General features: G+C 46.7%; 1 protein-coding gene across 2 annotated transcripts in view; it reads right to left on the bottom strand.

The window, feature by feature from the left end:
- The window catches only part of Col6a3 (collagen type VI alpha 3 chain), an 81,666-nt gene extending 55,743 nt beyond the window's left edge, over positions 1-25,923 (bottom strand). The window contains exons 1-4 of one of the 2 annotated variants that reach the window (XM_057758844.1): positions 25,716-25,923; positions 9,176-9,291; positions 7,107-7,724; positions 1,528-2,130 (exon numbers count right to left, since the gene is read on the bottom strand). In XM_057758844.1, coding sequence (XP_057614827.1) covers positions 1,528-2,130; positions 7,107-7,724; positions 9,176-9,263 — 1,309 coding nt within the window. In that variant the 5' untranslated portion in view covers positions 9,264-9,291; positions 25,716-25,923. The remainder of the gene's footprint in view (positions 1-1,527; positions 2,131-7,106; positions 7,725-9,175; positions 9,292-25,715) is intronic. The other variant, XM_057758839.1, reaches the window with a different exon arrangement.
- Positions 25,924-27,875: the final 1,952 nt, after the last annotated feature.

Genomic DNA, 27,875 nt, shown 5'->3' with positions numbered 1-27,875 from the left:
CCTTCTCCATCTGAACAGGAGGAGCAGCAAAGAGAAAGGGGCACAACAAGCTGCAGCCTGATTGGCCTCTGAACTCAGGAATACCAAGAGAGTTCCCGGGAAGGCTTGCACATGGTTAGTTCTGGGGCCAAAGCCAGGTGAAGATGTCGTGGCCCTGCGCTTTCTGTCACAGTGCACTGTCTGAAATTTATCTGAAGGAAGCTGTCCTAATTCTGGCTGGATTTCACACCAGGAGGTGTGGTCCATTTTCTTCTACCTTTACTCTATGACTAGACCTGCCTGTTCACCAATGCCAGGAAGCAGAGGTCAACTCCATACATGAGCCAATGAGGAAGCTTTTCATTGAGACTTTAAAGTGTTCTGCTGATAATTTCATACACTGGCATGTTCACCAAAACATTTATTTTAAAAAAAAACCACACTGTTATCACTTTTTCTAAGAAAAACCAGCCAGGAATCTCAGGGAACAATGGACATTACTTATGACAATGGGTATTACTCCTTATGACAACAGTCATTTCACAGGTCCAGGCTCTTTCTTTAGATAGCTAGACAAATATTTCCACACAGAAAAATGAGAATCACAGACTAAGGATGCTAGCCAGAGTCTCCTGTGAGCCATTGTTCACATGCTGTTGAAGAACAATGAAGAACAGGGTCTGATCGACCAAGGATGGATCTGAGGGTATCTCTGTGTGAAGGTAGCACCAGGAAGTGAACTGAGTGTTTGTAGGTAATGAAGCCTTTGGGAGTGTGTCCCCCACATAGTGGATGGTTTCCAACTGGCCTGGTTAGGGCCATGAAGCAGACACCATCTGAAAGCGATGGGCTCTCAGACCCTCAGACTTTCTGCTGTCCCCACACCTCCCATGTTTAAGTGTGTAGCTCTCGTGTGATGTTGACTGGCTTTAAATGACTGCAGTTGGCCGTGCTGCTGAAGGCCTTCCTCTTGAGCATAGACGATAAATCTGCCACTCAAAACAATTCCTTTGAAAGCAGAGGACTAGAACAGTCTATGAATACGCCATCCAGTAGGTGCTCAGCTGGGCCTTACCTTCAGAAATGTCCGTCTTGTGACCACCACACTGACACAGGAGCAGACACCACTCCCCTTTGCTGCTTTTGGGGAGCCACTACTGATGAGTGCACTTCTAATACACAGACAATACCCTGGAATCGCTTTCTCAGAACTGGCGAGTCCCTCAAGCCCCTCTCGAGGTAACTGGATAATAAACAGGTAACTCATTGGTGTCTAATATCTCAAAGTAGCAGGTTTGTTGCGTTAGCCTAAAGAGCACGTTCTGCTTACAACCCAAATTCTAAGAACGTTTTATTCATTCGTCCATCTTTAGATTTCTCTGACCAATGCAATGACCGCACACAGCCCACACAGACTTCAGCACATCACAGAACGACTGACTGGCTGTGGGTACTTACGGCTTCACTCCAGCGTCCACCTTTCTTTCATGACAAGCACCACACAACACACCCCCATTCCTGTAAAGATGGCAAAAAAGGCATACATACCTTGTGTGACAATAGTCGGCGGTTGCAAGACAATGTGCCTTTGGGCCACACCAACAAGGTACGGCAGTAATTGCTCCTGGAGGTCCCCAAAGCTACGGAATTCCGGGACAGTAAACACCAAGCTGTGATCAGTAGCTATGTGCTGAAGCTCTGCCCTGGAGGCGGCCTGGGCTCCAAGGCCGAATGAGAACACACTAGCCTGCTTCAGAGCTACCACCCCATCCCGAATCTCATCACTAGAAGGCCCAGCACTTATGAGGACCAGCACCTGGGGGACCCCTTCCTCTGCACGACTGCCACCTGTCCGAGTGAAGAGATTCTCCACCACAAAGTCAAGGGCCAGGCCTATGTTGGCCAACTCCCCCCCAGCGAAGCTGAGCCTTTTCACAGCATCTAGAACCGCAGCCTTGGAGGGGTAGGTGTCCAAGGAGAACATGGTTCGGGGCTCATCGCTATACTGGACTACCCCCACTCGGATCTGCTGATTTCCAACTGAGAGTCTCTCAAGGACATTTACAAGGAAGTCTCGAATGACAGCAAAATTGGCACTTCCGGTGTTGTCTGAGTCATCAATAAGGAAAACAATGTCGGCTGAGTCTTGTGCTTTAAAAGAAAGAAATGCAGAAAAAAAAAAAAAAAGTGAAAGCATTAGAACACGTGACCACATGCATCATCTGACGTGTTTCCTTGGAAACCAATAAGAAACACGAAACACAGACAAACAAAACACGGTGTCAATGAAGGCGTGTGGAGTCTCTTTAGTTCTCCATTCTGAGTGGATAAGAGGCAACTGCTTAGGGATTGTGGTGGAAACGGGGCCACTCATAACCAATTTTCATCTGTGATACCTTCACGGTTAAAATCCAAGGGAGAGGTCAATATTCTGGACCTTTATTTCTAAATTTGAAGGGAAGTATCATTGCATCAGATGATAAGGTACCATATTGAAAGAGATTAGGATGTCACAAACCCAAAGGTTACTTCTAATCTGGGCTCTCGTTTCTCATCAATTTTGATGCAAATGCATTTTAGGAAACAAAAGCTCAGGTTTGTGGCCCAGTGATTGATAGCCCCAGAAGTTTATTTGATTCCTTGGATAACTATTGTTCATCTTGTTTCTTGAAAATCAAAACAGATGACTCCACACATGTCTGGGACCCAAAACTCAGACACAGTTTAAAAAAAAAAAAATCCCTTGACATGTGATGGTTCCTAAGTTCATCTCTCGAGTGTGTGGCCATGTGGAATCGAACATGGAGTTGGGGTCAGAAATGTTTGTTTTGCGTTGCCTCTATATTCAGTCAAATAATGAAGAACGGTGTTAAGCAGAATGACATGAAACCAGCCATGACATAATTATCCAACCTCATTTTATGACATCCTAGTGGATTACCTAGCAGGACCAAGATTGGCTAAACCAAAATGGGTGTGGTCATCACTGAAGGACATAAAAATGGCTGCCAAAGACCTTTTTTGCCCCTGTGATGGGAACTTGAGACTTCCATTCTATTACTGAAAAATGGGGACTACACGGAGACTCAGGTAAAGGGGAGTGATGAGTGAATCTACAAGCCAGGGCAAGGAAGTCCAAAGGTTTACTTCGAGCAGCAAATGTTTTAATTTTTAAGAGTGTACAGGGGCCAAGAAGGGCCTCTGTGTGAGTGTGAATATTCATGTTCTTGGGCTCTGGGGCATAATTACTACACTGTAATACAAGAACAGACCTTTCATTTGGATTTTTGAGTGCCAGTGAGTGTTTTATATTTAAATTTAGTTTTTCCTTGTGCCAGAAAATGTGTTTATGTTCTCTCTGAGGAAAGACCCACAAAGCTCACTTCACGAAACCCATGAGTTTTTCTCTCAGGCAGTGTTCTCATGGGAGCTGAAGCAGGCAGTGTCAGGCTTCAGTGTGCTCTTTCTTCCCCAGGTACTTAAAGTCCTTGACCATACATCAGGCTGTAATCCTGAGAGAGGTTTAAGCCAGGGGGATGTGGTAATTTGGAATGTTGCTACCACTGTCCTCCCCACAAAATACAAGAGGACAATCGCTTTGCTGCAGCGACTGAGATCTTATGTGTCAGAATAACTGTCATTCAATATCAGCAGGCTGGACCCTTGGTTTGAACTCCAAAGTAGACCACCAGTCTGCAGCCAAAATACAAGAGTCTCGGAGGATCTTGAGAGGATGCAGAGCCAGGGAATGTGGATTACACAGACCACAAAAATGGCTCTCACCATTGCATGGAGGACACCATAAAACGCCTCCTTGTTTCTAGGCCTAAGCCAGTGACCTCAAGGGACACAGAAGGACCTGTTGCTTAGTCATCCTACCTAGACACTTTAAAAGAGAGTTAATTATGATCCAAGATGGACAATAGAAAGATCTTCAGTCATAGCAGGGCATGATACTGTCTTCCTTACTTCCACTTCCAATATTCGATACCCTTTGGCAACAATTTCTAATGGTGTAGATCCCAGAAAAGAACTCTCTGGGTGGGAAAGGAGGCTGAACACCATCAATGGTAGGTCATAAAATGGTGGATAATTTGTCATCACTGAATCAAAAACCATGATCCTCTTACACACACAATAATGGAACACACAGAGCATGCGTTGTTAGCCGCGAGAGCCGAAGCCTCACAGAGACCCAGGACCCCCGGGTCCTTGTGTGCAGCGAGGCACACTAACGGCCAACACCAAGTCCAAGAGAAACCAGACTGGAAGCTGTCTGGTTTCCTACTTCGTGTCTCATGTGTCACCCTCTCTGTGGCGCCTTCTACGGAAAGCATTCAAGGTGACAAGGAAGAGCCCTAAGTCCTAGTTGCCTGAGCTCTCAGGAAACATCACACTCCTATTTCCTGTGAGAAGCACACATTTGAAAGAAAATGTATGCTGAACTCAGAATCACCTTCAGCTTTTATTTTGTGTACGTCCATTTTCAGAGAGTGACAAGGGGATGTTTAACAAGAGCAGGGTCCATTCAGAATGGTGACCCTTAACGCTTTCTGTGTGTAGGCTTTTGCTTTAGAATATAGAACAGTCTACAGGGAAATGGTCCCTGCGGCAACCTTACTCAGACCAAAAACGTGCCTTTTCCTAAACTTTATTCAGGGCTCGCAACTGGGATCCTGGCTACTCATTTTTATCTTATTTTAGTCTTGCTATGGAGCACGCAGTGAGACATGGTATGAAGGAGTTGCAGAGTGCAGTTAATCAGAAGAGAGAAATGACTCACACTCCACCCTGGTGCTGGTGCTGTCGGTGACTTAGACATAGAAGACGGAGATGTTCTCTTGGCAGAAAAACAAAGGTTTTAGCTAAACAGAAATATGCAGCTGGTAGACTCTCCACTCTTGCAGTGGGTTTTACCCATATAAATGGCTGCATCACCTCTTCCTGTTCATTAGTTTGCCAAAACATTAACTTTGAAAATGTGCCACTCTCTACCAAACACGTTTTTAAGTGAGTATGTCACTACACCCATATACTAAAAGGGTTGGGTCAAAGAATCTTGGTGGCCACAGACTGTTACCCCAGGTTCCCCCTTGTCCTTCCCTCTGAAACAGGTGATCTAGGGTGATCTCTAGAACACACTTCCGTGTCCTATAACCTGGCAAATAACACAATGTTGAATGAGAGCGCCCCCATCACTGGAAGCAGGAAACCCCAGTAGTACAGATACATGGTTCCTGTTTCAGAGGGAAGGACAAGGGGGAGACCGTCTCTTCTCTGTCATTTGGTAGACCTTGGGGACCTCAATCCTACCAAAGCTGAGATCGTGGGGGACCATGGGGAAGCCATGAGATAAACAGCCTTCTGAAACTCCTTAGGATGTCTTGGCCCTGAAGCAGTTGTGTAGCCTGGCCTGTCCATAGCAATGTGTTTCCTTCTGCTGATACACACCACCTCCCTCTTGGCCTGCAGCTTTTAAATCCCTGCGATGAAAACCTGTCTGGCATTATTTCCTTATAGCAGTTCAAATTGTTCTGAGCCACCCCTAGGTTTCCCCACACGCCCCTCAGAGTACTTGATTCATGCCTCAAATTCTCTCCTGCCCCTTCATCCCACTCCTTAGTATCTTCATTAGTAGGAGAATGACTTCAGCAGCTGCCTTACCTCCAGCCTCCTGCCTCGCCCATCCTCTTGGGGGAGGGGCAGAGGTGCTCCTCAGCCTTGCTTCCTCTCCTGCTTCCTCTGGGCTGTACATATCTTCTGAGTCCTGACTGCATGAACCCTCTTTCCCTAGTCAAGAACCAGCCACCAGCCACGTGCTCAGCCTCTCTCTGTGGCTTCAGTCACACGGAGAGCAACCTGCAGCCACACTGCATAACTCCCTCTTTCGAAACGCCCAATCTGGGAGCTCTTTTGATTCTGAAAGTTCCTGAGGAGTTTGAAGGAGGCTAGCAGGACATCCTGGTGGCAAGGTCCCTTGACTGACAAGCTCTGGTTGTTAGTGAACGCTGCTGGAAGTCGGGAGCCATTTCCTAAGTACTGTGGGAACCCTCGTCGCATCTCTGCGCCCCATTGTTCCAAACAGCTCCAACCCCAGGCTTCTGTCCCTGGTGCTGCCCCCTCTGCCACCATCATTCTAGAAATGACCAGTGCCCACTCACCTGAGCTGCTCAGCTTCTCTGCTACCCACCTCAGAATCCTAGGAGCAGACCCTCTCTCTTATGGAGGAGACATGATTCTCTCCCATCATGCCTCTCTACTCCCCACCCACTCTCCGATCCTCCCTGTGTTGCATGGACTTACGTTCTAGCACAGGGTGCCCTGTGGCTGTCCATATATAATGGAGAAGCTAGTCCTGGCCCCTAGGCAAGATTGGGGCTGAGCAGGACAATCTACAATCTTGTCTTTTGGAACTTATCAATGAAAGGGGAGAACCACTAGGCTTGACTGATCTAAGGACTCTCCAGCTACTGAGTCTGCCCATCTGTGTAATATTAACACCCAGCGTGATGACCAGCTGCTGTCACACACTCCAAGGGTGACCCTGAGCATGCATTAGAATCTGAAGAGTCTCATGGTTACAGTCACAGGGGCACAAAAGACAACAGAGCGCAGATCCTGGGCAGGGATGCCACAGCTCTGCCCAGGCTCCTTCCCCAGCTTGCCATCCACCCTCGAGGACTCAGTTTCTCCCAAACAAACTTGGACCACATCACAGCTAAGACTCTGATTCTGTCATGTCTTAAAAAGTTCCACTCAGTGGCTAAAACAATGATCCACCGATGGCCAGACACAAACGTGGGCCAGAAGTCTCAGCTCCTAGACGGATGCCCGCTCATCCGAGCGAGGCTTTCTATTTAAGGGATATAAAGGAGCTTTGGGATAGTTGTCAGAATACGAGTTTTAAGGTTCACATATCGGCTGTTTCAGAAACCTCTTGGGTACTGGGGAAGGCTGTGTCTGCAGGAAGAAGACTCACTAGTCAAGCCTTTGTTTTTAAGCTTGAGAACATCTCTTCCATAAGCCCGCAGCGTCTCTTAGGCACTATGTTGCTTTAGGCCAGTATTTGCTAAGCTCGTAGGCACAGAGCAGCAGGGCAGGGAGCAGCCTGGCAGTGAAGACATTACCTGTGATGTCTTTAAGGCTTTCCATGTCCCCAGCCCTTTCTGAGTTCACGGAGGAGCGTATACAGGACACTAAGTTCCCTACTATATCATGAAGAGAGGTAACGTTCTCTAGGTTGAAAACATGCAAACTGAGCGGTTCGCTTGCTATTTCTCTTAAGGCTCGTTCGTCTGCATCCTCAACTCCAACTGCAAACACGTTAACATCCGCAGACTTAAGTTCCGCTGAGGGCAGGGCAAAGCTGTCCTCCGTTTGTCCGTCAGTTAACACTATGATAACCTGAGGGACTCCATCAGCGGCCCGGCTACCAGAAGCATCGGTGAGGTGGCTGTGAATTATGTACTCTAATCCTTTTCCAGTCTGATTGCTTCCCCCAATGTAAGACATGTTCAGAATATGAGAAAGGACTTCTTGTTTAGTGTGGTACGTATTAAACAGGAACTCGGTATGTGGGTTTCCGATGAGTCGGACCAGAGCAAAATGGAAATCATTGTCTCCCGCAGCTAAAGACTCTACCACATCAGACAGAAACTCTTGAACAAGCAGGAAACGGTCCTTCCCAGCACTCCAAGAGGAATCCACTAGAAACACTATGTCAGCAGCCGCACCGTTTCTGACATCTTCAAAAAAAGACATTGGTTCAGATTTTTCTAGTGATACAAACCATGATCTCCTATCGGAGCACCTCTTACTAAATGAGCTAAGCGGATCCTCTGCTACTAACTAGTGACTCACATCTGACTTACAATGAAGGCAGGGAGGAGGGACTTACCTGCCGAGCAGAGCCAAGAACCAGGACACGGCTGCTGCTACACCCAGCAATACTCCAAGTCCCATACTGAGTAGCCCCAAGTCAGAGGCCAGTAAAATATTCCAGAATAGGGGAAGCATCTGTGGGCACCTTTGAGCTGAGGTATGACTGTGACAATCTGACCCCCCCATGTTTACGTGACCAGACGAAAGGGATCTCATGTCATTGGCAAACAACCATCATTAGCAGCTCACTCTTCAGTGTGGGGTAGAAAGTGGCCCTGGCAATAATATAAGGAGAACACCCATGCTTTATAAGAACTCACCACCCAACAGGGTTTCTAAAACCTTGTGAGAAATGTAATATGACAAGTAGGTTCTATATGTAGAGAAAATTAGGGCTATTTAGAGGGAGAAGCTCTCTAACCGGCTACTACGTACGTATTTCCAGAGCAGAGCAACCTGCCTATGCTCCAAGCAGTAGCATGCTTGGTTGAGGATGAGCCGTTTCCTGGCATTTATAGAAACCCTGGGACAAAGCTGTCTGTGGCCCTGGGAGGAGTCTTCAGAAGCTGCAGCCAGATTGCCTCTGACACTCTACTTACCTCACCTTTCCCTGAGAGGCCCTAAGCCTTGCTGCTTTCCCATTGAGGTAGGCTACCTTACACTCCATCTAAAGAACCCAGCCTTGTAGAGAGCACTTTGGAAGGTCCAGTACCCCCTGGGCAATGACAGGGAGACCCCGTCAAGGGCTCCTAGTTCCAACACAGGAAATTTACCTTGCTGCCCTAAAATTCTGAAAGCAAATTCTTTGTCGGGTGTTAGGGTCTGCTGTCTAAAGTTGTCTAGAGAAACATTTTTTTTTTAAAGATACAGTAGCTCCATGATTAACTGTCATTCTGTGTCTAGTGTTAGAGACAAGGGAGGTTGGGTTTTGTTTGGTTCTGTTTCTTGTTTTAAGAAAATAACTTTTATCACGGTAATTTATCTTTTATCTTCCTCCTGCAAACTGGTGCCAGGGATGTGGGAAAGTCCCCCAGATGGTGAACTGTGGGGTGGAGAAGCTGTTAAGACCCAATGTTAAGATAATTCAGCCCTCAAGCAACTCAGGATTTGAAACTCAAATTTTAGCAAAGAAAAAAAAAAGTCACCTTGCCTAGACACAGTGTCTGAAAGGCGTGCAAAGTTTGTATACTACCTATGACATGGTCTGCTCTGTCTCTTGACATCCCCAGGCTCCATGTCAAGTTCTGGGTGGCTAGACTCAAGCAACTGGTGCTAGGGTTTTTGGTTTTGTTTTGTTTTTTAAAGCAAACTTTACCTGCTTGCTGTTGGGCATGCGTCATTGCAATGCCTGAGAGGAGGAGGCTAACGACGGCCACTAGGGGCAAATGCCGGTGTTTCCTCATTTTGAATGTCTAAGCACCAAGTGTAAACCTAAAAGAAAGGACAAGGAGAAAAGAATGATCAGTGTTTAGCTCTCTATTGCAAATTTTTCCAAAACCTATTGTTTTTTGTGTCATATTAGGCTTCTGAATAGGCTTGGGGGTGTGATTCAGTCTTTGGACCAGCAGCAAATAGATAGATGATAAAAACCAAGCAGGCAGACAGACAAGCAGGCAGACAGAAACAGACACGTCATAGTGATATCCAGTTGGCAAAACCCCTATAGACAGCAATATCCCTCAAGATTTATTACCTACCAACATTACAGTTCTTTTATGATGCACTCTAATGTCCCCACAAGGACAGAGTCACCCAGTACAGTTCTCGGAATGGGTCCCCATTATTAAGTGATATATAACTGCACCACACACACATCTCTGGTGGCCATTCCCAAACACCATGTGGAAGGTATAGCTCTAGTTTCCGAATGGACCTCCAGAGTACCCGCCCCACAATCTGGAACATTCTATTTTCACTCCAATTGCTAAGTGGGCACCCTCTTCTGGAAAGTAGTATCAAATAACCCTGCAAGCAAGCCTCTCTTACTCTAATGACTGCACATGTCAGTCACAGTTAGGAACTACATAACTAAACCTTTTTCCAAATTGAGGCAGGCAGCAACTTGAAGAGAGCACGCTCCTGGGGAAATGGACTGAGGAAAGAGGCTCGGGAGTGAAGGGCTCGTGCTGTGCACAGAGGGTGACGGGTGACAGGGATGCTCACCTTCCTGACAGGAATAGTCTCTGCCCAACCGAAAGTGCCGAGGCCTGTCTCCAACTCTGCCTTATCCTCCCTTGCTAGCCAGCACTTTCCCTGCGTGTGCCAACCTCCACTACCATCATCATGGAACAAGCCCAAAGAGATTTGGCTTGCATGGCGATGAAGCCAGAGCTGAGGGCAGAGTGCGCGTTCCCTGGTTTCCCTGGTTTGCAGCTGCAAACCTGACTTCCAGGAAAGCAAGTTCAGGTTCAGAATGTTCAACAGCCCACATCCTCAAGCCTGCCAACCCCTTCTCTTCTTCCTCAGACTTCACACCAGCCCCGTCATCCTCCTGGATCCAATAACAAATCAGCTTGGGACTGGAGTCTTCCTAAAGACTCCTGAACAGAGCTGGCTGAACGTCTATGTCTAGGCTGAGGTCTCCTTACCTCTCCTCACTTCTCTGTGACCTAAGGCACTGATTCCTGTTATCAGGGAGCATTTGTCTTTGGTAGTGGGGTTGGGCATCTCCCAGTGAGAAACTGGGAAGGCTGGAAGGCGAGCAAGGGTATTTCAAAGAGTCCCAGGAGAGGGACTAGAACCAAGCATATCATCAATATGATTTCAGATTCTCACTCTGTTTTCTTATGTACTGAGTTTGAGAGCATGCTGTCTGATACTGGGAGTCATCTAGAGCAGTCTGTTGTTCAAGAGGAAAGTCTGTCCTGATTTAAGAAACTGAAAATCATTTAATCTAGAGATAGTGGGTTTACTTCATACTTTATGTTTCATTATTAGGATTTTTAGATGTCGCAAGAGGCTCTTCCCATGAATTAAAGCTCTAGGCTGCAACCGTCTGCATCAGTGTAAACAATAATTCAGGACCTCCCCTCCCATCTCCTCCTCCTCCTCCTCCTCCTCCTCCTCCTCTTCTTCTTCTTCTTCTTCTTCTTCGTCTTCTTCTTCCTCCTCTCTCTCTCTCTCTCTCTCTCTCTGTTTCACAAATACATGACAGATTTTCAAATGTGTATTTCTTAATCTTATTATATTAAAAATCCAAATACGTGTAAATCTCTTCTACATCCCTGTTTTGCGAATGGGTTGAGTCTGTGGGGGACAAGGAGAAAAGAGAACAAAGTGGGCATGTCACGTGGTTTGCACAACAGCCTTCGCCACTGTGTGGTTAGGACAAGGCTCTGTGAGACCTCAACGGTGTGAGGGCAGGAGTATACCTGAAACCGGATAACCTGAATAATCAGTTGTTTCCAGAAATACACACCAAGATTGTATTCGAAAGCCTCTGAGCTGACGTAGCCACTGTGGAATTTGAGTTAGCTGCCAGACCCCCCTGAAAATAGGGCTCAGGAGTGGGTGGCTGCAGCGGGAGATCCCATCAGACGTTTAAAGAATTAACCCAAGTTCTGCCCAAACTCTCCTCAAAACACTGAGGAAGAGGCAACACTTCCAGATTCATTCCATACAGCCGTCCTTATAGTGAAACAAGAACATGAAAAGAAACCACCAGAAAAGAAAACTGCAGACAATATTCCTGACAAAAGCTGATACAAGCATGCTAGGGCAAATTCTAGGAAACACTCAAATGCAGCAGCTTAAAATGAGGACACACTATTATCAGGTGGGTTATGTTCCTGGAATGCAAGAACGGTGTGAAACATAGATAGATAGATAGATAGATAGATAGATAGATAGATAGATAGATGGATGGATGGATGGATGGATGGATGGATGGATGGATGGATGGATGGATGGATAGATGGATGGACAGATGGATGGACGGACAGACAGATAGACAGATGATGAAAGAAATCAAAAGACCATCTCTGGTAATACAGGGAATTCATTTGACACCCTTTAACACATTGTCATGATAGAGATAAGTAAATCTTTCAATAAATTGGGACTTGAAGGAAACAACTACACAATAAAAGTAATACCCAGAAACCCTCAGCAAGCATCATATTCAACAGAAAAAAAATTGAAACCACAGCCGCTTGGGGCAGGGTTCAGTGCTAGAACATTTGCCTAACATCTAGGTGATCCTGGATGGCAGCCCCTAACAATAAAAGGCAAGCTTGAAAACAGAGCTTTTCTTAGCAGTCACATGACCTTCTTTCTCACTTATCTTTAAGAGAAAACAAAAAAGACCTAGTCGGAGCAATTAGGCAAGAAAAGGAAGCTAAATCCACTCAAATGGGAAAGGAAAAGTAAAGTCATTTCTATAAGCAGACGGCTTGTACACTGTGATGTGCAAGTTGGGCATCCTCAAGCAAAGGACTGAACTGGACCCTGGCCTCACATTACATACAAAAATTAACTCAAAATGAAAGTGCTAGCTGTAGAGCTGGGGAGATGATTCAGTTCGTAGAAGCTCATGCCACCAAGCCTGACAACCCGAATTTGATCCCTGGAACCCACGTGGTAGAAGGAAAGAACCAACCCTTTTGAATTTTCTTCTGACTTATACACACGTAGACAGGTAGATATAGATAGGTAGATAGATAGATAGATAGATAGATAGATAGATAGATAGATAGATAGATAGATGATAGATAGATGATAGATAGATAGATAGATGATAGATAGATAATAGATAGATAGATAGATAATAGATAGATAGATAATAGATAGATAGATAGATAGATAGATAGATAGATAGATAGATAGATAATAGATAGATAGATAGATAGATAGATAGATAGATCAACGGATAATGTGTTCAGGGCCAGCAAGATGGCTCAGCAGGTGGAGACAATTGCCACCAACCCTGATGACATGCATTTGATGCCTGGAACTCACACGGTCAAAAAAGAGAACCAATTCTTGCAAGTTGTCCTCTGATCTCCTTGCACACAAACAAATAAATGGAACAAGATGTCAAAACAGATGTAAGAGAGAAAGAGAACATGAAGTGGCTGGGTGCGGAGTTGGGGGAGACCCTGGGAGGAGTAAAGAATATGATCTAGAGACTTTGTAGGAAATTCTCAAACAATAAAGAAAAACATTAATACGAATACTCCTAGAAGAGAACAGGGAGGAGCTTCGTGATGCTGCACTTGTGCGGGTTTCTTGTGTAAGACCCCAAAAGCCAGTCAGGCAGAGAAACTTGACAAATGGGACTCCATCAAACTTAAAGACTCTGCCCAGATGCTGGGGTTGCAGCTCAGCTGGTAGGGTGTTGGGCCAGCATCCCCAAAGCCCTGGGTTTGACAGTGACACCCCATTTTCCAGGTGTGGTTCCCCCCCCCCCACCATAACAGCAGCACACAGATGATGGAAGAAATGGGATCGGAAGTTCAAAGTCATCCTCAGCCAAAGAGCAAGAAAAAAAAGAGAGAAAGCGTGGAAAGATAATTTCTCTACAACCAATAATACAAAAACCATTACACTGGAAACACAGCTCCCAGAACTAAAGGGAATATTGAGACCCATATCTCTGATTAAGGGTGAGCATCCACAGTGCACAAAGATACACAAAAATGAAGACTCATCTGCTTGAATGGGTGAAGGCATGAGGCGGGATTTCTCCAAAGGAGACTCACAATGACTAACAATCATGCGGAAATATGTCTGATGTTACTAAGATCAGGGCAACCTAAACCAGATCCACAATGCACTATCACGCCCATCGCAGTGGCTGCTACCCAAACACAGAGGCAGGGCAGACAAAGACGCACAGGGGCCATGGCTCCTGGATGCTATAAAGCAGGGATGAGAAATGGGGCAGCTAATAAGGAAAACAACGTGGAGGGTCCTCAAAGATTAAAAACAGAATGGCCATATGATCCGGCAATCTACGCGTAGGCATACAAATACAAAAATCTAAAGCAAAGGAGATTTTGGATAGCCATTCCCACTGCAGCCTTATTTATAACATCCAAATGATTTTAACAGACAGATGAGTAAGAAAATGTGGTTTTCCATGCAGTAGAACCTATTAGGCCTTAAAGGTTACAATGGTTATATGCTACAATGTAATGAATCTTGAGGGCAAGATACTAAGAGCAGTAACATACAAAAAAAATGATAACAATAACAAGAAGAAAGAATGCATGAATCCCTCACATGAGGTATCTAATTAGTCGGGCTCTTAGAAACAGTGAGGATCACCTGTGACTCAAAACCTGCCTTTGGCTCAGACTGGGAGACACAAAACCACCTGTCAATCAACTTCCCCTTGCCAACATGTCAGCTCCATAGTGGCATCCGGGAAACTGTCCACACAGTTCTTTCTGCAATGAAGCCAGATTGTGGTAACACGACAATATCCCGCCCCGCTTTCTCGACTTGTCCTGGACATTGCCCATTCGACATAGAAACACATGACCCTGAAAAACAGCCTGCAGGGCTCAGTATTGTAGCTCCACAATGCACCTGTGTCTTGAGGAAGCCTGGGTGCCGGTGGTGAGGTCCAGTGAACAACCCACAGCCAGTGGAGAACCACTGCTCACTGGCTGATCTCGCTCTCATCTGGTCTCTGGTCTAGCTCCACTCCTTCACTGTATAGAACACTGTCAATCTTACGTTCCACCCTAAGAACCTTTGGGCCATTTTTACTCTTCTGAGCCATGCTAGGGTTTTCTTCATTAAAAAGGCTAAAGCAAGTGCAATCTCTCTCTCTCTCTCTCTCTCTCTCTCTCTCTCTCTCTCTCTCTTTCCTTCTGTCTGTGTGCATGTGTGTGTGTGTGCATGCTAAATTAACTAAACTGAGGATTTGCAGTCGAGGACACACGAAGAATACTGTACACACGCCATTCTTTCTTCATTCTGCTGAAGTTGGTAACCACACATTCGGTGAAGAATCTGCTTCCTTCACACAGTCTGTGCTTCCAGAGTCACTAGTGGTCTTGTAACTAGTCTAGATAGTATTTGAACACTAGATTAACCTATCTGAAAACCCACAACTCTCTCACAACTGTGTACAAACCGGCATCTCTGAAAGCGCCATGCCCCAGGAACAGGGTCCATCCCTTTGTGACTCTAAATTCAGCTAGACCACCACTTGCCACCACCTTCCACGCAAGTTCCAAGCTTCACAACTCCGATCAAAAAATGTACATACACATTCTAGCAATCCGGTTCAATTATTTTAAATATTTAATCAAGACAGGAAATGACTTTAAGTAGCATTGTGTGTGTGTGTGTGTGTGTGTGTGTGTGTAGGTGCATACACACACGCACGATAAGGAGGTCAGACATCAATGTTACGTTTTCCTCAACTGTTTTCTGCCTCATGACTTGAAACAAGGTCTCTCAACGAACTTGGAGTTTACCAGTTGGGCTAAACTTACTGGTTAGCAAGCCACCAGGAATCCCGCCTCTGCCTCCCAGAGCCAAAACAGCAGGTGTGCACAGCCACAGCTGGCCTTTTATGGGAGTCTTGGCTGAAACTCAGTCCTCAAGCTTCCACAGCCAGACTTGACTAGCCGAGCCATTGCCCCATCCTTCAAGTAGCAATGCTGCGGGAGTATTCGGATACAAGAATATCCTAGCTCCTTGCTTTGAGACAGTAGGCTCTGGGATCCCTATGGGGAAAGGTGGGGCCTGAGGTGAGGGCTGTCTGACCACTGTTGAGTCTAAGTTAAGCACAGGAAGTGCTGGGATGTCTCTGCAAACCACATGGACAGGGAGCTCAGTGTGGGTGAGTCATGTGGAGTAGTTTTGCTAATGGTTTCTTAAAGGTCCCTGCCCCTCACACAGGGAAATCCTTTGAAAATACTAATTCTACCGTGTGTTAGTCACTGGCTGAGTCACCCCAGAGCAACCCCTTAGTGAGTTCCTCGCCTTCGGAGCTCCCTAAGATCTGAGCATTGATTCTGTAAAGACTTCTGAAACTGTCCGCTAATTGAATTTCTCTAAGGAAATGGCACACACGTTATGTGAATAACCTGAGCTAAGATGCTCATTTTCCCAGCGTTCATCGTGGAAGAACAGCTTCCTAAGGCCCAGTGGCTCACGGGTGACAAAATAAATGTGACACAAACAGGAGTTTTTGTGTTTTGTTTTTTATTCTTTCAGAACCCATCTAGGTATTGAGGGAGAGGTAAGGATAGGGGACTCCTTCACCTCTGAGAAGCAGGGCAGGAGGTGATGTATCGCTGACATTCTATTGGTGACCAGCTAAGTTGCTGGATCCCCAGGTGTGAAACTGTAAAGAAATTGTCTCTATGGTTTGCTCCCAGGAAAGCCAGACTCTAGGGTGTAATGAACCACACAGTAGAGTTAACAGTAAAAGTTAATAAACACTCAACAGTGGGGTCAGAACCCCTACATCATGTGACCGTCTCCTCAGGACGATGGCAAAGGAGGGCTTCTGGGAAGAACAATTTCCATCTCAATTTCACTAAAGAGGTCAAACATGATCTCCCCAGATCATGACCTGGATTGCCCGCCTTGATGAAGGAGAACAGAGGTAGCCACACCCCTTTTTCCCTTAATGAAGGGGAACAGAGATAGCCATACCCGCTTCTCCTCATCACTCTCTGGAAGGAAAGAGAAGTGGGCTGAAGAAATAGCCACTGGCTTCTATCTCAGAGGCAGGACGTCCCCCATCCCTCCAGCCATCCAGTGGCTGCTTGCCGCCCCCACCATGAAAAAGTAACATCAGGTGAGGAAGCATGATTTGCAAAAGCCACGTAGATAAAACAAGACAGGGCCAGCATCCGGACTGAAGCCCATGGCTCCGAGGAAGAGGCAAAGCTCAGGATATGGTACAGGCTAGGCAGCCTTTGGCAGGGACCTCCAGGAAACACCCCGAGTCTTGGGGGGGGGGGGGAGCAGACATCCTCGGTGTTGTGAATGTCTAGCTCTGTTCTTCCAAATATGAAAACATCAAAGTCAGATTTGGCTGCCTGGGACCCTCCAGCTGGGTGGGGTCCCTTTGTCAGGGACTCCGTGCCCTCAGGGCAACAGACTCAAAAACCCAAGTACATTACTAACTGTGTGCTCGGCTTTCTGGTTAGCATGTCTAAGTCCTGTATTTCACTGCCTCTTTTTCACAGAGTTGAGGTGTCTTTTTCCCACGTGGTTGCTGCCCACTTGGGGTTTCTGGAAACTCCTTTTGTTGTTGAGGTTGCCTTCCCCAGTCTTCAAGTTGAAGTCATAATTGTGCTGCAGTCTTTCCCAGGCCATTTTGCAATTCTGCCAAATTAGTTTTCATTAAGCCTCCTCAAAAGCATTTTCATTTTCCATGTCTGGAAATCTTTTTTAAGAAAGACACACACACACATACACACAAGGAAATAATTTCGAAATAAAGACTTAAATGCATTCAGAGCTCCCATTTTGAAGCCTTGCGTTGGATATGTCTCCGGGCACCGCTTTATAAAACCAAGCTGCTCTCCTATAGAGTTCACATTCTGAGGTTTCCATTAATGCCTCACTGTCCTGCTTAAGCTGGGGCCACAGCAATCACCAAAAGTCACAACAAGAACCCAGCTTTGTAGCCCCCCACTGTGGAATGAAATCTCAAATTTCATTACAGTTGGGAGGTTTGCTTACTCTTGCCTTTACTGCCCTCTTGTCTTAACTAAGAATCAAAGTAGGGATTGGAGAGATGGTTCGACAGTTAAGAGAATGTACTGTTCTTGCAGAGGACCCAAGTTCTGTTCCCAGTACCCACATCAGACAGCTCACAGCAGCCTGAAGCTCCAGCTTCAAGAGATGAAACATCCTCTTAGGGACTCTGTGGGCCACTGCACTTAGAAACCTTTAAGAATCAAAGTGCCCCATTCTGTCCTTTTCCCTTACCCTTCCCCACCCCCTTGTGGCAGAGGCTCCATAGTGAGACCTAGCAGAAGAGAGTAGGGTTTACTACATGACTGTTTGACACAGCCTTGCAGAACTCTTCAGAAGCAAGTGATTTGGAACACACTAACACACACACACATATGCACACACACACACACACACACACACACACCATAGGAGTGCATCAGAAATTGAGTATTTTCATTGGTTTGACAACTATGGTCTTGTATTTCTTTTTTTTCTTTTCTTTTTTTCTTTTTTTTTTTTTTTTTTTTTTTTTTTTTTTTTTTTTTTTTTGGTTTTTTGAGACAGGGTTTCTCTGTGGCTTTGGAGCCTGCCCTGGAACTAGCTCTTGTAGACCAGGCTGGTCTCGAACTCACAGAGATTCACCTGCCTCTGCCTCCCAAGTGCTGGGATTAAAGGCGTGCGCCACCACCGCCCGGCCTGGTCTTGTATTTCTATCTCAACAATAGCAATTTGAGTCTGCATCTTTCCTGTGACTGTAAATTCTTTCAACATTTCTGATCATGCATGAGCAAACACCCTCCTTGTCACATGCCAGCACTGGGGAGCACCAGCTCCTCCTGCTGGGACCTAATAGGGCAATGCCCAGATGTTCTGTAGCCACCATAGGGGGCTATAGAGAGGTGACAGAGAAAGAGAGCGTGTGGCCACCTCTAATAGTGAGAGCCCCTGTGGTGGACATGGACACACACACACACACACATTAGCTCTTTTCCTTGTCTGGAAGCAGCACTTAGGAGGCAGAGGCAGGAATTTCAGGAGTTCAAGGCCAGCTAGCTGCATAGTGAGTTAGGACCATCCTGGTATACATGAATCCCTGACTCCAAAAGAAGGGACAGAAGCAAATTCTGGATGAGTTGTCTAGCTGTTTAGAAATGGAATTTAAAATCTATTTCTAGAATCCAAGAAAACAATCACAAGACAGAAAGTTCTGGATCCACCATGAAACATAAAGGCCACCATGAAACATAAAGGCATTCTGAGATCTGAATTGTGTGCTAACCAGATGAGACGCTGGGCCCATTTCTGCAGATAATTATAACCATTAGGCGGAGACAGCATGGGCTTTGACAATCATGAGAGAGCCTGCTAGAAAATGCTCCACAAGCAATTCTGCAAGTGGCACTTCTTTCCGACCCACCATCTCGCTCCGGGCATGCCTCCCATTTATCCCATTTCTTCTTTTGCTGGCAAGAGACTTGGGTTCCACCAGCCTCACTCAAAACCATGTGTCCCATTGCGGATTTGTGAATGAGAGTGGCCACAGCATTCTCACGACCCTAAGGAAGAAGTAGGCCTTGGTTTGCTTTCGAGTGTGAGAGGAAAAACTCACCTTTGAGTAGACAGAGGTCTTGTAACAGTTTGTCTGCCTCCTTACTGTCTCTACCAGCAACCTCCCCCAGGGTTACTTTTTAGGAGTAAAACGGGCCAACTGGTGTGAACTGGCAGGGATCCCTGGACCACTAGGTTACAGTTGCATCCACTGAGTCTAACCTAGCAGGTCTCTGACATCCCCTACAGCGCCACAGATGGGTTCAAGCTGAGCAGATTTTAGATGCCATTGCTGGCTGCTGACTCAACTAGAGGCCATTCCAGAAGTGAAAACGCTAGTTTTCTGGAATAGTTTCCCCCTGAGACCTGAGTCATCTCCAGCTGCTGGTCACTTCTGAAATTAATCTGACCTGTGCGCTCTCCCTTCCAGCGGCTGATTCCCGAACTGCTGGGGCTGTGGAAATCAAGAGAACAGTGCACGCTGGGAGATTCAACAGAGATGGTTCCCAGTGAGGCCTTCCCTGGCCACGTCCACCTCACAAACACCTCTGGATATTTAAGGAGAAGAGAGGATGGTGCCGGGTTATGCACAGCCAGACCCTGCCTCTAAACAGTAGCGTAGCAAGCCACCCTGTATCTGTCTCGTTCACTCCTTTTTCAAATGTCCAGATTTCTTTTTTTGAGATAGTTTTACGTATATAGCCCAGCCTGGTCTCGACCTCACTTAAAGGATAGTCTCGAATTTCTGATCCTCCTGCCTCCATCTTCCCAATGCTGGGACTATAGACATGTATCACCATTTCGAGATTGTGTGGTGTTGAGAACGGAGCACTCCCCCCCCCCACCGAGCCACACCCCAGACCTCCCAGAATATCTTCAAGCAAGGGTGACAGTGACCCCTCTGCTGCATCAATTCCAACGAAAACCCTGAAAATACAAAAATCCCATGGTACTTCCTTTTTTATTTTCATTTTAAATAATTTTGTTTTTTAAATTTTTATTGTATCCTACTCATTTTAACTGTTTGGATAGGAATGTACTATACATTTTCCCCACTCCCCTCCCACCTACCCCCATCCTCCATGCTCCTAATTTACTCAGAAGATCTTGTCTTTTCTTCCCCTTCCTAGGTGGAACCATGTATGTCTCTCGTAGGGTCTTATTTGTTACCTAGGTTCTCTGGGGTTGTGGCCTGTGGGTTGGTTGTCCTTTGATTTATATCTATTATCTACTTATGAGTGAGTACATATTCACTCAGGATGGCTTTTTCTAGTCCTGTCCATTTGCTTGCAAACTTCAAGTTGTCATTGTTGTCGGTTGTTTTTTTTTGTTGTTGTTGTTGTTGTTTTTGTTTTTAACCACTGAGTAGTACTCCATTGTGTAAATGTACCACATTTTCCCTACCCATTCTTTAGTTGAGGGGCATCTAGGTTGTTTCCAGGTTCTGGCTATTATGAATAATGCTGCTGTGAACATAGTTGAGCACATGTCCTTGTGGTATGAGTATGCATCCTTTGGGGATATGCCCAAGAGTGGTATTGCTGGGTTCTGAAGTAGGTTGATTCCCAATTTTCTGAGAAACCGCCATACTGACTTCCAAAGTGGCTGTATAAGTTTGCACTCCCACCAGCAATGGAAAAGTATTTCCTTGTTCTGCATCCTCTCCAGCATAAGCTGCCATCAGAGTTTTTGATCTTGGCCATTCTGACAGGTGTTAAGATGGTATCTCAGAATTGTTTTGATTTGCATTTCTCTGATGACTAAGGATGTTGAACATTTCTTTAAGTGTCTTTTGGCCATCTGAGATTCTTCTGTTGAGAATTCTCTGTTTAGATCTGTATGCCATTTTTTATTGGGTTATTTGGTCTTGTGATGTCTGGTTTCTTTGGTGCTTTGTATAATTTGGAGGTCAGTCCTCTGTCTCATGCACAAAACCCATGGTACTTCTTAAGGCTTATCCACCCCACCCATGCCTGGGTCCTGGGTGCATGCTTGGGGGAATCCAGAAGGCAGGTACAAAGCATTGGGTGGGGCTGGCATTATTACTGCTCCTAACAGTGTGGCCAAACACTAGCAGTTAGCCTCTCTGAGCAGCATGTCCCAAGTCCCCAAAGGGTATGGAGAAAGCATTCACCAAGATAATGCTCTCTGTAAGACCTCAACAGCCAAACACATGCCATGGATTTGCCAACCCGAAGAGCGGAGCCTAGGCCTTCTTCATGTTTGTACCCTGATCTTGATTGAAGCTGAGCACCCTGGAGTGCAGCAAAAATGACAGATCTGCCAGCATGTTGTGGTGGGTAAACTAACAGAAGGGAGCGGTGCTCTGAGGTCGAATCTAGTGTCCCTGCTCCTCCTGGATGGTAAGTCAGAGAGTCACCAATATATTTTAATCAAAAAGTATTTCAAATGAGGTGTGTGTGTGTGTGTGTGTGTGTGTGTGTGTGAATTTCTTTTAAAGATGTTTGGGGAGAACAGCAAAGGGCAGGTTATGCACACTTTAAGGGCGTGCATAAAATCAGCAGATTTTAATACCCCTTCCAGGGCGGTGGTGGCGCACGCCTTTAATCCCAGCACTCGGGAGGCAGAGGCAGGCGGATCTCTGTGAGTTCGAGGCCAGCCTGGTCTACAAGAGCTAGTACCAGGACAGGAACCAAAAAGCTACGGAGAAACCTTGTCTCGAAAATCAAAAAAAAAAAAAATAAAAAAATAAAAAAAAAAAAATAAGAGATCCCAAGCCGGGCGATGGTGGCACACGCCTTTAATCCCAGCACTCGGGAGTCAGAGGCAAGCGGATCTCTGTGAGTTTGAGGCCAGCCTGGTCTACAAAGGGAGTTCCAGGACAGGCTCCAAAGCTACAGAGAAACCCTGTCTCGAAAAACCAAAAGAGAGAGAGAGAGAGAGAGAGATCCCACAGTATGTAAGCAGGCTTTAGTCCCCACGCTCCCATGGAGGCTCTGATAATTCAGGTTCAACAAGTGTGTTTCCTTTAAAACTTTACCAATTTCCCAGTGCTTTTGAGACGGAATTGCTTAAGAGTGGCGAATGTGTTGTTTGGAAGCATAAATTTCACTTCCGAACGCTCACACATAATCAAGGAAGAAAAGTGGAATTTTAAATGTGAGCCATCACAGAGACTGTGCTGAAGCAGCTGTAGGCCAATCCTAACTGCCACCCACAGCTGGGGTGTGAATTGGTTGACTCCCCACAAGCCCTGAAACCCCACCCTGGAAGTGCTGGCAACGTTCATTTTCCTGACACTCTGGGATACACCGCCCTCTAGTGAAAAGAAACTAGAATGCACCCCAGAAGCAGCTATGGGTCCACTCAGCCTTTCCATCCCTAAACAGATCTGTGGTACCGGGATTGCAATTTTGAAAGCTAACATAATTCCTAAAGAGTGTCTCTCTAAAAATCAGGACCTGGCGGGTGCTCCCTGAGAACAAGACATTCAGCTCTGCGATCTAGATGGCAATGGTTTTTTACCGAGAGATACTTCTTGGGGTTTTAAAACCCCACTGAGCACAAAGATTTATTTAGAAGTGGAAGGACAGAGAGGAACGTCCTCATCTACCTTAACATCATGTTTTAGAACCTAAAGCAGGCCTGGAGAGATGGCTCAGCAGCTAAGAGCACTCGCTGGTCTTGCAGAGGACCTGGGTTTGGTTCCCAGCATCCATATTAGGTTGCTCACAACTGTCAGCAGCCCCAGCTCCAGAGGGACCCAACGCCTCTGGCTACTGCGGGCACCTGCATTGAGTCCATGCCCACACACTGGCACACACGTGCACGTGATTAGAAATAATCAAAGAATAAATCTTAAAATATGAAGCATTTTGTGCTTTTGGTTTTCTAAGTTAAGCGACTAACAGGACTTTTAAATGTCAGGTCACACCTCAAGTCACCAACTATTCATGCAGCGGTTGTGTGTTTTTACTGCCTGCCTGCCACCGCCAGGACACCATGTGCAGTTCCTGCCTGTAGGTCAACTTTAGAAAAGCCTCGTTGGTCCACAGGGTCTCATTTTGCCCTGGGCATCACCTGTCACCCTTCCTCCAAAAGACACCCAATTCGCAGCTTCTTCCGCAAAGAAATAATAGTCACTTTTTTTTCTAACATGGTTAGCATGCTTTCAAGAACATCTCATGCAGCAGAATTGGCAACTTGCTAATGAACTTTAACTCCTAAATGTGGAATTTCACATAAGAAGCAGGTGATGACAGAGACAGCTGCTCTGCTTTAGCCGCACTTTCTCCGAGTCACCAAATGTTTGGAGAAGGCAAGGAAGCCAGGGAGCCCCGGGTGGTAAACACTTTTACCCAGTTCCAAGGAGGGGGGTGGTCTCAGGAGGAGATGGAGTCCTTCAGCATTGGGGTCCGTAGGTTCCACTCTAAAACTAAGGTCGAGTTCACAGCCCCAGGAGCTATTCGAATAAAGGAATTTCTCCCACTTTGAAAGTGCTAGATTTCATTGTGCTGTATGAACTCATAAAATACACTTAACAGTGTTACCAACCGATAAAGCTAAGCCCAGGGACACAGGCAATGCTCGCTCGGAACCATGCTGATCTTGTCTCAGATACATCATTTAGGTCCTAGGCTTGAGGGTCTCCTCCAGAATGGGGTGTGGTACACACCTCCAATGTTTAGGATACACTCTTAGGCCAAGGACACCTCAGCCGCCCCCTGGGAAGGTACTGTGGCCACACCCTCTAATTCCCAGACTGGAAAAATCCAGGAGAGCCTCTCTGTGCCACCCATCCTGTCCATCTTCCCCACCCAGTGTCTGCTGAATGGCTTCTCACTGCTGTGAGAAAGGAAAAGGAAGAATTCCCTTTGTAGAAATATGAAGCTTTTGCCTAATCAAAGACACCCAGACATGGGAATCACTATTCCCAATCTTAAGTTTCTCTAAAAGACATTCTACACCCCCCCCCCATTACCTCACCCTCAGTAGAAGCCCACACAGCAAAATTCAGGCTATCACTGCAAGCCCTCCATGCCCTTGAGGTGGTCTGGATGTTAGCTGGTCCCACAGTAAAATCCCAATCACAGCGCCATGCCCTCCTCCCTGAGGTGAACCTCTCCTCTTTCCCCGTGTATCCTGATGAAGATGAGGCCAACTGTCCTACTCCTTTGAACAGAATGTGACAGGGGACAGTCTCCTCTGAGGGTATTAATCTGTCGGCCTATCCCATATGTAGGTACAAATTCATCAGGGTCCCTTACTGCTGGGATCCTCAGCCCCATGGCCCCAGCCACTCATGGGAAAGGAAGCTTCTGGAAGCCCAGCCTCTCAGATGGTCCCTGGTAAGTTGTTTGGCACCTGAGAGCCTCTCCCTCCTTCCTCACCTATAAAGCCGAGGAGCCGAGGGATGGCTGCACTGGAAGCTTCCAGCCCGAAATCACCCAGGAAAGAAGTCAAGAATCTCGGTGCTGGCAGCTCCAGCCACCAGCTGGCTCTACACTGCTTAGTTGAGAGCAATATTTTAAAGGCTTTTCCAAAGTTCAGCTTCCTGACAGATTCAGAATTGTGTCCCCCTAAGAAGTTGGGAACTATCTTCAGGTGCCATGAGCACCTTTGACACACTCAGATCCTGGGGCTTTTGTCTGGGATCAGCTATGGGAAGGAAGACAAATGGGCCCCTGTAGGGTATATGGTACCCCCTCATGCTCGTAACAGCTTTTTTCTCGGAGTCCAGACCAGTCACGCGTTTGCCTGACTTTATGAAATTCCTTTTTTCTTTAGCCACTGCCCAGTACTCCAATGAACTCTTCCCCATGGCCCCACCCTTGCATTGATCCTATAGTAGCTTGAAATAGGTCCCCAAACAGGCTGGAAACTGTCCATGAAGACTTTCTATCCTCAGTGACAGAGGACCAGAACCCCACCCAGTATCCTCATGGCCAGGGAATAGCCCTTGGGCCTCCCAACTTGGCACAGGCCTCCCATCTGGAGAACCCAGGCCAAGGCAGCCCTGAGCCTTGCCTTATCCACTGGGAAAGGTGCCCCTAGCAGCACGTTCCTTCTCCTTTAGGCCTGAAGTTCCCTTACGCACCCCCAAAGGACAGCTCCTGCAACAGTGACTTCAGATTCCTGAAAAGAAAGCCCTGATGGTCACGGCTGAGTAGCTCTGGCCCAGCCCTGAGCCTGGGCACAAGTATCTCTCCAAACTCAGAAGACATCAGTCTGCCTGACCAGCCCCCCACAGCAGAACCACTTAGGAGTAAAGTCCTACCCGTGACCCTTGAAGAACACAGAGGTCCCAGGGAGATTCTAGGGGTCCACAGGTTGCCCCACGCTCCCATCGGATGCTTCTGCAAACAAAGCAGATTCCAGCCGGCCTGGGGAAGGAGGGATGATTTTCCACAAACCAGCAGGCAGACACCAGTCGGGGGTGCACAGGGCGCTAGCAGGAACACACAGAACACTTCCAGCAGCAGCAAACCTAGACACAGCTGGGCAACCGGAGACGTCCAGCAGATTAAAGAAGCCTAGTGACCACAACGGAAAGAAACAGAGGCGATCTCTTCTAGAAACCTAAAATCTGTACAAAAAAACCTGACTGACAGGGTGCCCATAGGAGCCACTAACTTTAGTGTCTGGTTACAGTGTTTCTTTCATGCCGCAGGGAAAAAACAAAATCAGCTTACCCTGAGAAAACCTGAAGATGCGTGTCCCTGGGCTTCTAGACTCAGTCACGCTTCACCAGGACACATATTTCCCTCTCACTGAATCTCCTTTTCTTCCCACAACCCTTCCCACCAAGAGAAGGGGGCTCCAGGATCAGAGGACACGGTCTCTTCTTGCAATCCTTGCTGGAGGCTGGAGGCTGGAGAACTGAGCAGCCTTTGGTGAAAGACTGAATTCTAAACTGGACAGGGTCCAGGGGTACAGTCAGGGCTTCCTCCTGCTCCTCCTCTCCCCCCCACCTCCCTCTCCCTCCTCCCCTGCCTTCTCCTCCTCCTCCTTCTCCTTCCTTCCTCCAGACCCTCTCTTCTCCCCTCCCTGCTGTAGGACGGACCCAAACTGTAAATGAAAACCAGACCCTGGGCTCTGTTGCTTCTGGCCTGCTCTGCAAGTTGATGTCACCTCTGAGGGCCGTCTTTGCCCTGCAAGCCTTTAGCTGGACTCCTGAAAACTCCAACTCAAAAGGAAAGAAAGGAAGGAAGGAATGGACCATGAGCTAGAAGGAATTGTAATTTTCAGTCAAATAAATGTTGCTGATGCAAAAATAAAGTGTGGTAAAGATGGGAACCTAAAGGGCTGGAGACACAGCTTTAGTCCTCAAGTTTTCTCATGCTGCGACCCTTTAATACAGTTTCTCGTGCTGTGGTGACCCCAAACATACAATTATTTTCGTTGATACTTCATATCTGAATTTTGCTATTGTTACAATTTTTAATGTAAATATCTGATATGCAACCTCAGAGGGGCTGTGATCCATAGGAACTGGTAAACTGCTTGATGCCTGAGTATGAGGACTTTGATTCTGACCCCAAAACACATATTAAGGAGAAAAAAAAAAAGCCAGTGGTGGCCCATGCTTGTCATCCCATCACTGGGGAGGCAGAGACAGGTAGATCCCTGGGTCTCACTGACCAGGGGATCTGGTCAGATCAACAAGCTCCAAGTCAGAGAGACCCTGTTTGCAACAGTAATAATAATAATAATAATGAGAGGGAGATGGAGGAGGAGAAGAAGAAGGAGGAGGAGGAGGAGGAAAAGGAGGAGGAGGAGGGGAGGAGGAGGGGGAGAGGAGGAGGGGGGAGGAGGAGGAAGACGAGGAGGGGGGGAGGAGGAGGAAGATGAGGAGGACGAGGAGGAGGACGAGAAGAAGAAGACGACGATGGAGGGACTGGAGAGACGAGTCAGTGACTAAGAGCACTAACTGCTCTTGCAGAAGACACAGGTTCAGTTCCCAGACCCTCATGGCATCTCACAACCATCCAGTTTCAGGGGATCTGACACCCCGTTGTGACTCCTTGGGCACCAGGCACACACGTGATACACAGCTAGAAATGCAGGAAAACCACTTATCCATATAAAATAAAGATACAGTCAACTTAAACCTACTTCAATAGCTTTAAAATAATAATAATAAATTGACCACTTCTGCCCATCACCTTTTGGGCCTGGCTTCTAGCAGGAAAAGGAATGAGTTTTGGAATTTCTCTGTGGGTATCCATGGTTTCCCACCACCATCTGAAAGGAAAACAGGAAATGCAATCTCCCCCCTCCACCCTCACCACACCCTCCCATTTTTTCTTGAAGTTTCTAAACTGAGACCTCTGTTAATAATCTCTCTTTTCAAATATCAAACCCAGCAATTAGCGTCGTCTCCTTGGCTTGCCGCTAACCAGAGCTCTGATGCCAGGGCAAGAGGCAAGAGAGGGAGAGAGAGCTCTATACATAATGATTTTGATTGTGAGGCTTGGCCTCCTTCTCAGAGGCACACTGGGATGGGGGTAGTGGGATGGGGTTGGTTCTCTGGCCCGGACTCTTCGGAAAGCTCTCCAGTCAGAACATGAGTGTCTACAGAACTCTGTGCCTTCGAAGCACTTAAAAGTACATCTCGACTCAACCTCTCTCTTGCAAATCTCGAGGACTTCCCCCACCCGAAGCCCTTTCAAATAATATATGCTAGGAGGAGGACTGCGCATGCGCACTTAGATGGCCGAGAAAAACACAGGTTCCAACGTTTGACGCTTGCTCTCCACCTTACTCCCTGGAGAATGGTTTCTCACTGAACCTGAAGCTCGGCTGTCAGTCACCAAGCCCCAACAATCCTGCCTCTCCCCCACTGTACCGGG

Source organism: Chionomys nivalis, chromosome 2 (genome assembly GCF_950005125.1).
Source record: "Chionomys nivalis chromosome 2, mChiNiv1.1, whole genome shotgun sequence".
NCBI lineage: Eukaryota > Metazoa > Chordata > Mammalia > Rodentia > Cricetidae > Chionomys > Chionomys nivalis.
The sequence above is the reverse complement of the archived record's forward strand: the minus strand, read 5'-3'. Positions and strand labels throughout refer to the sequence as shown.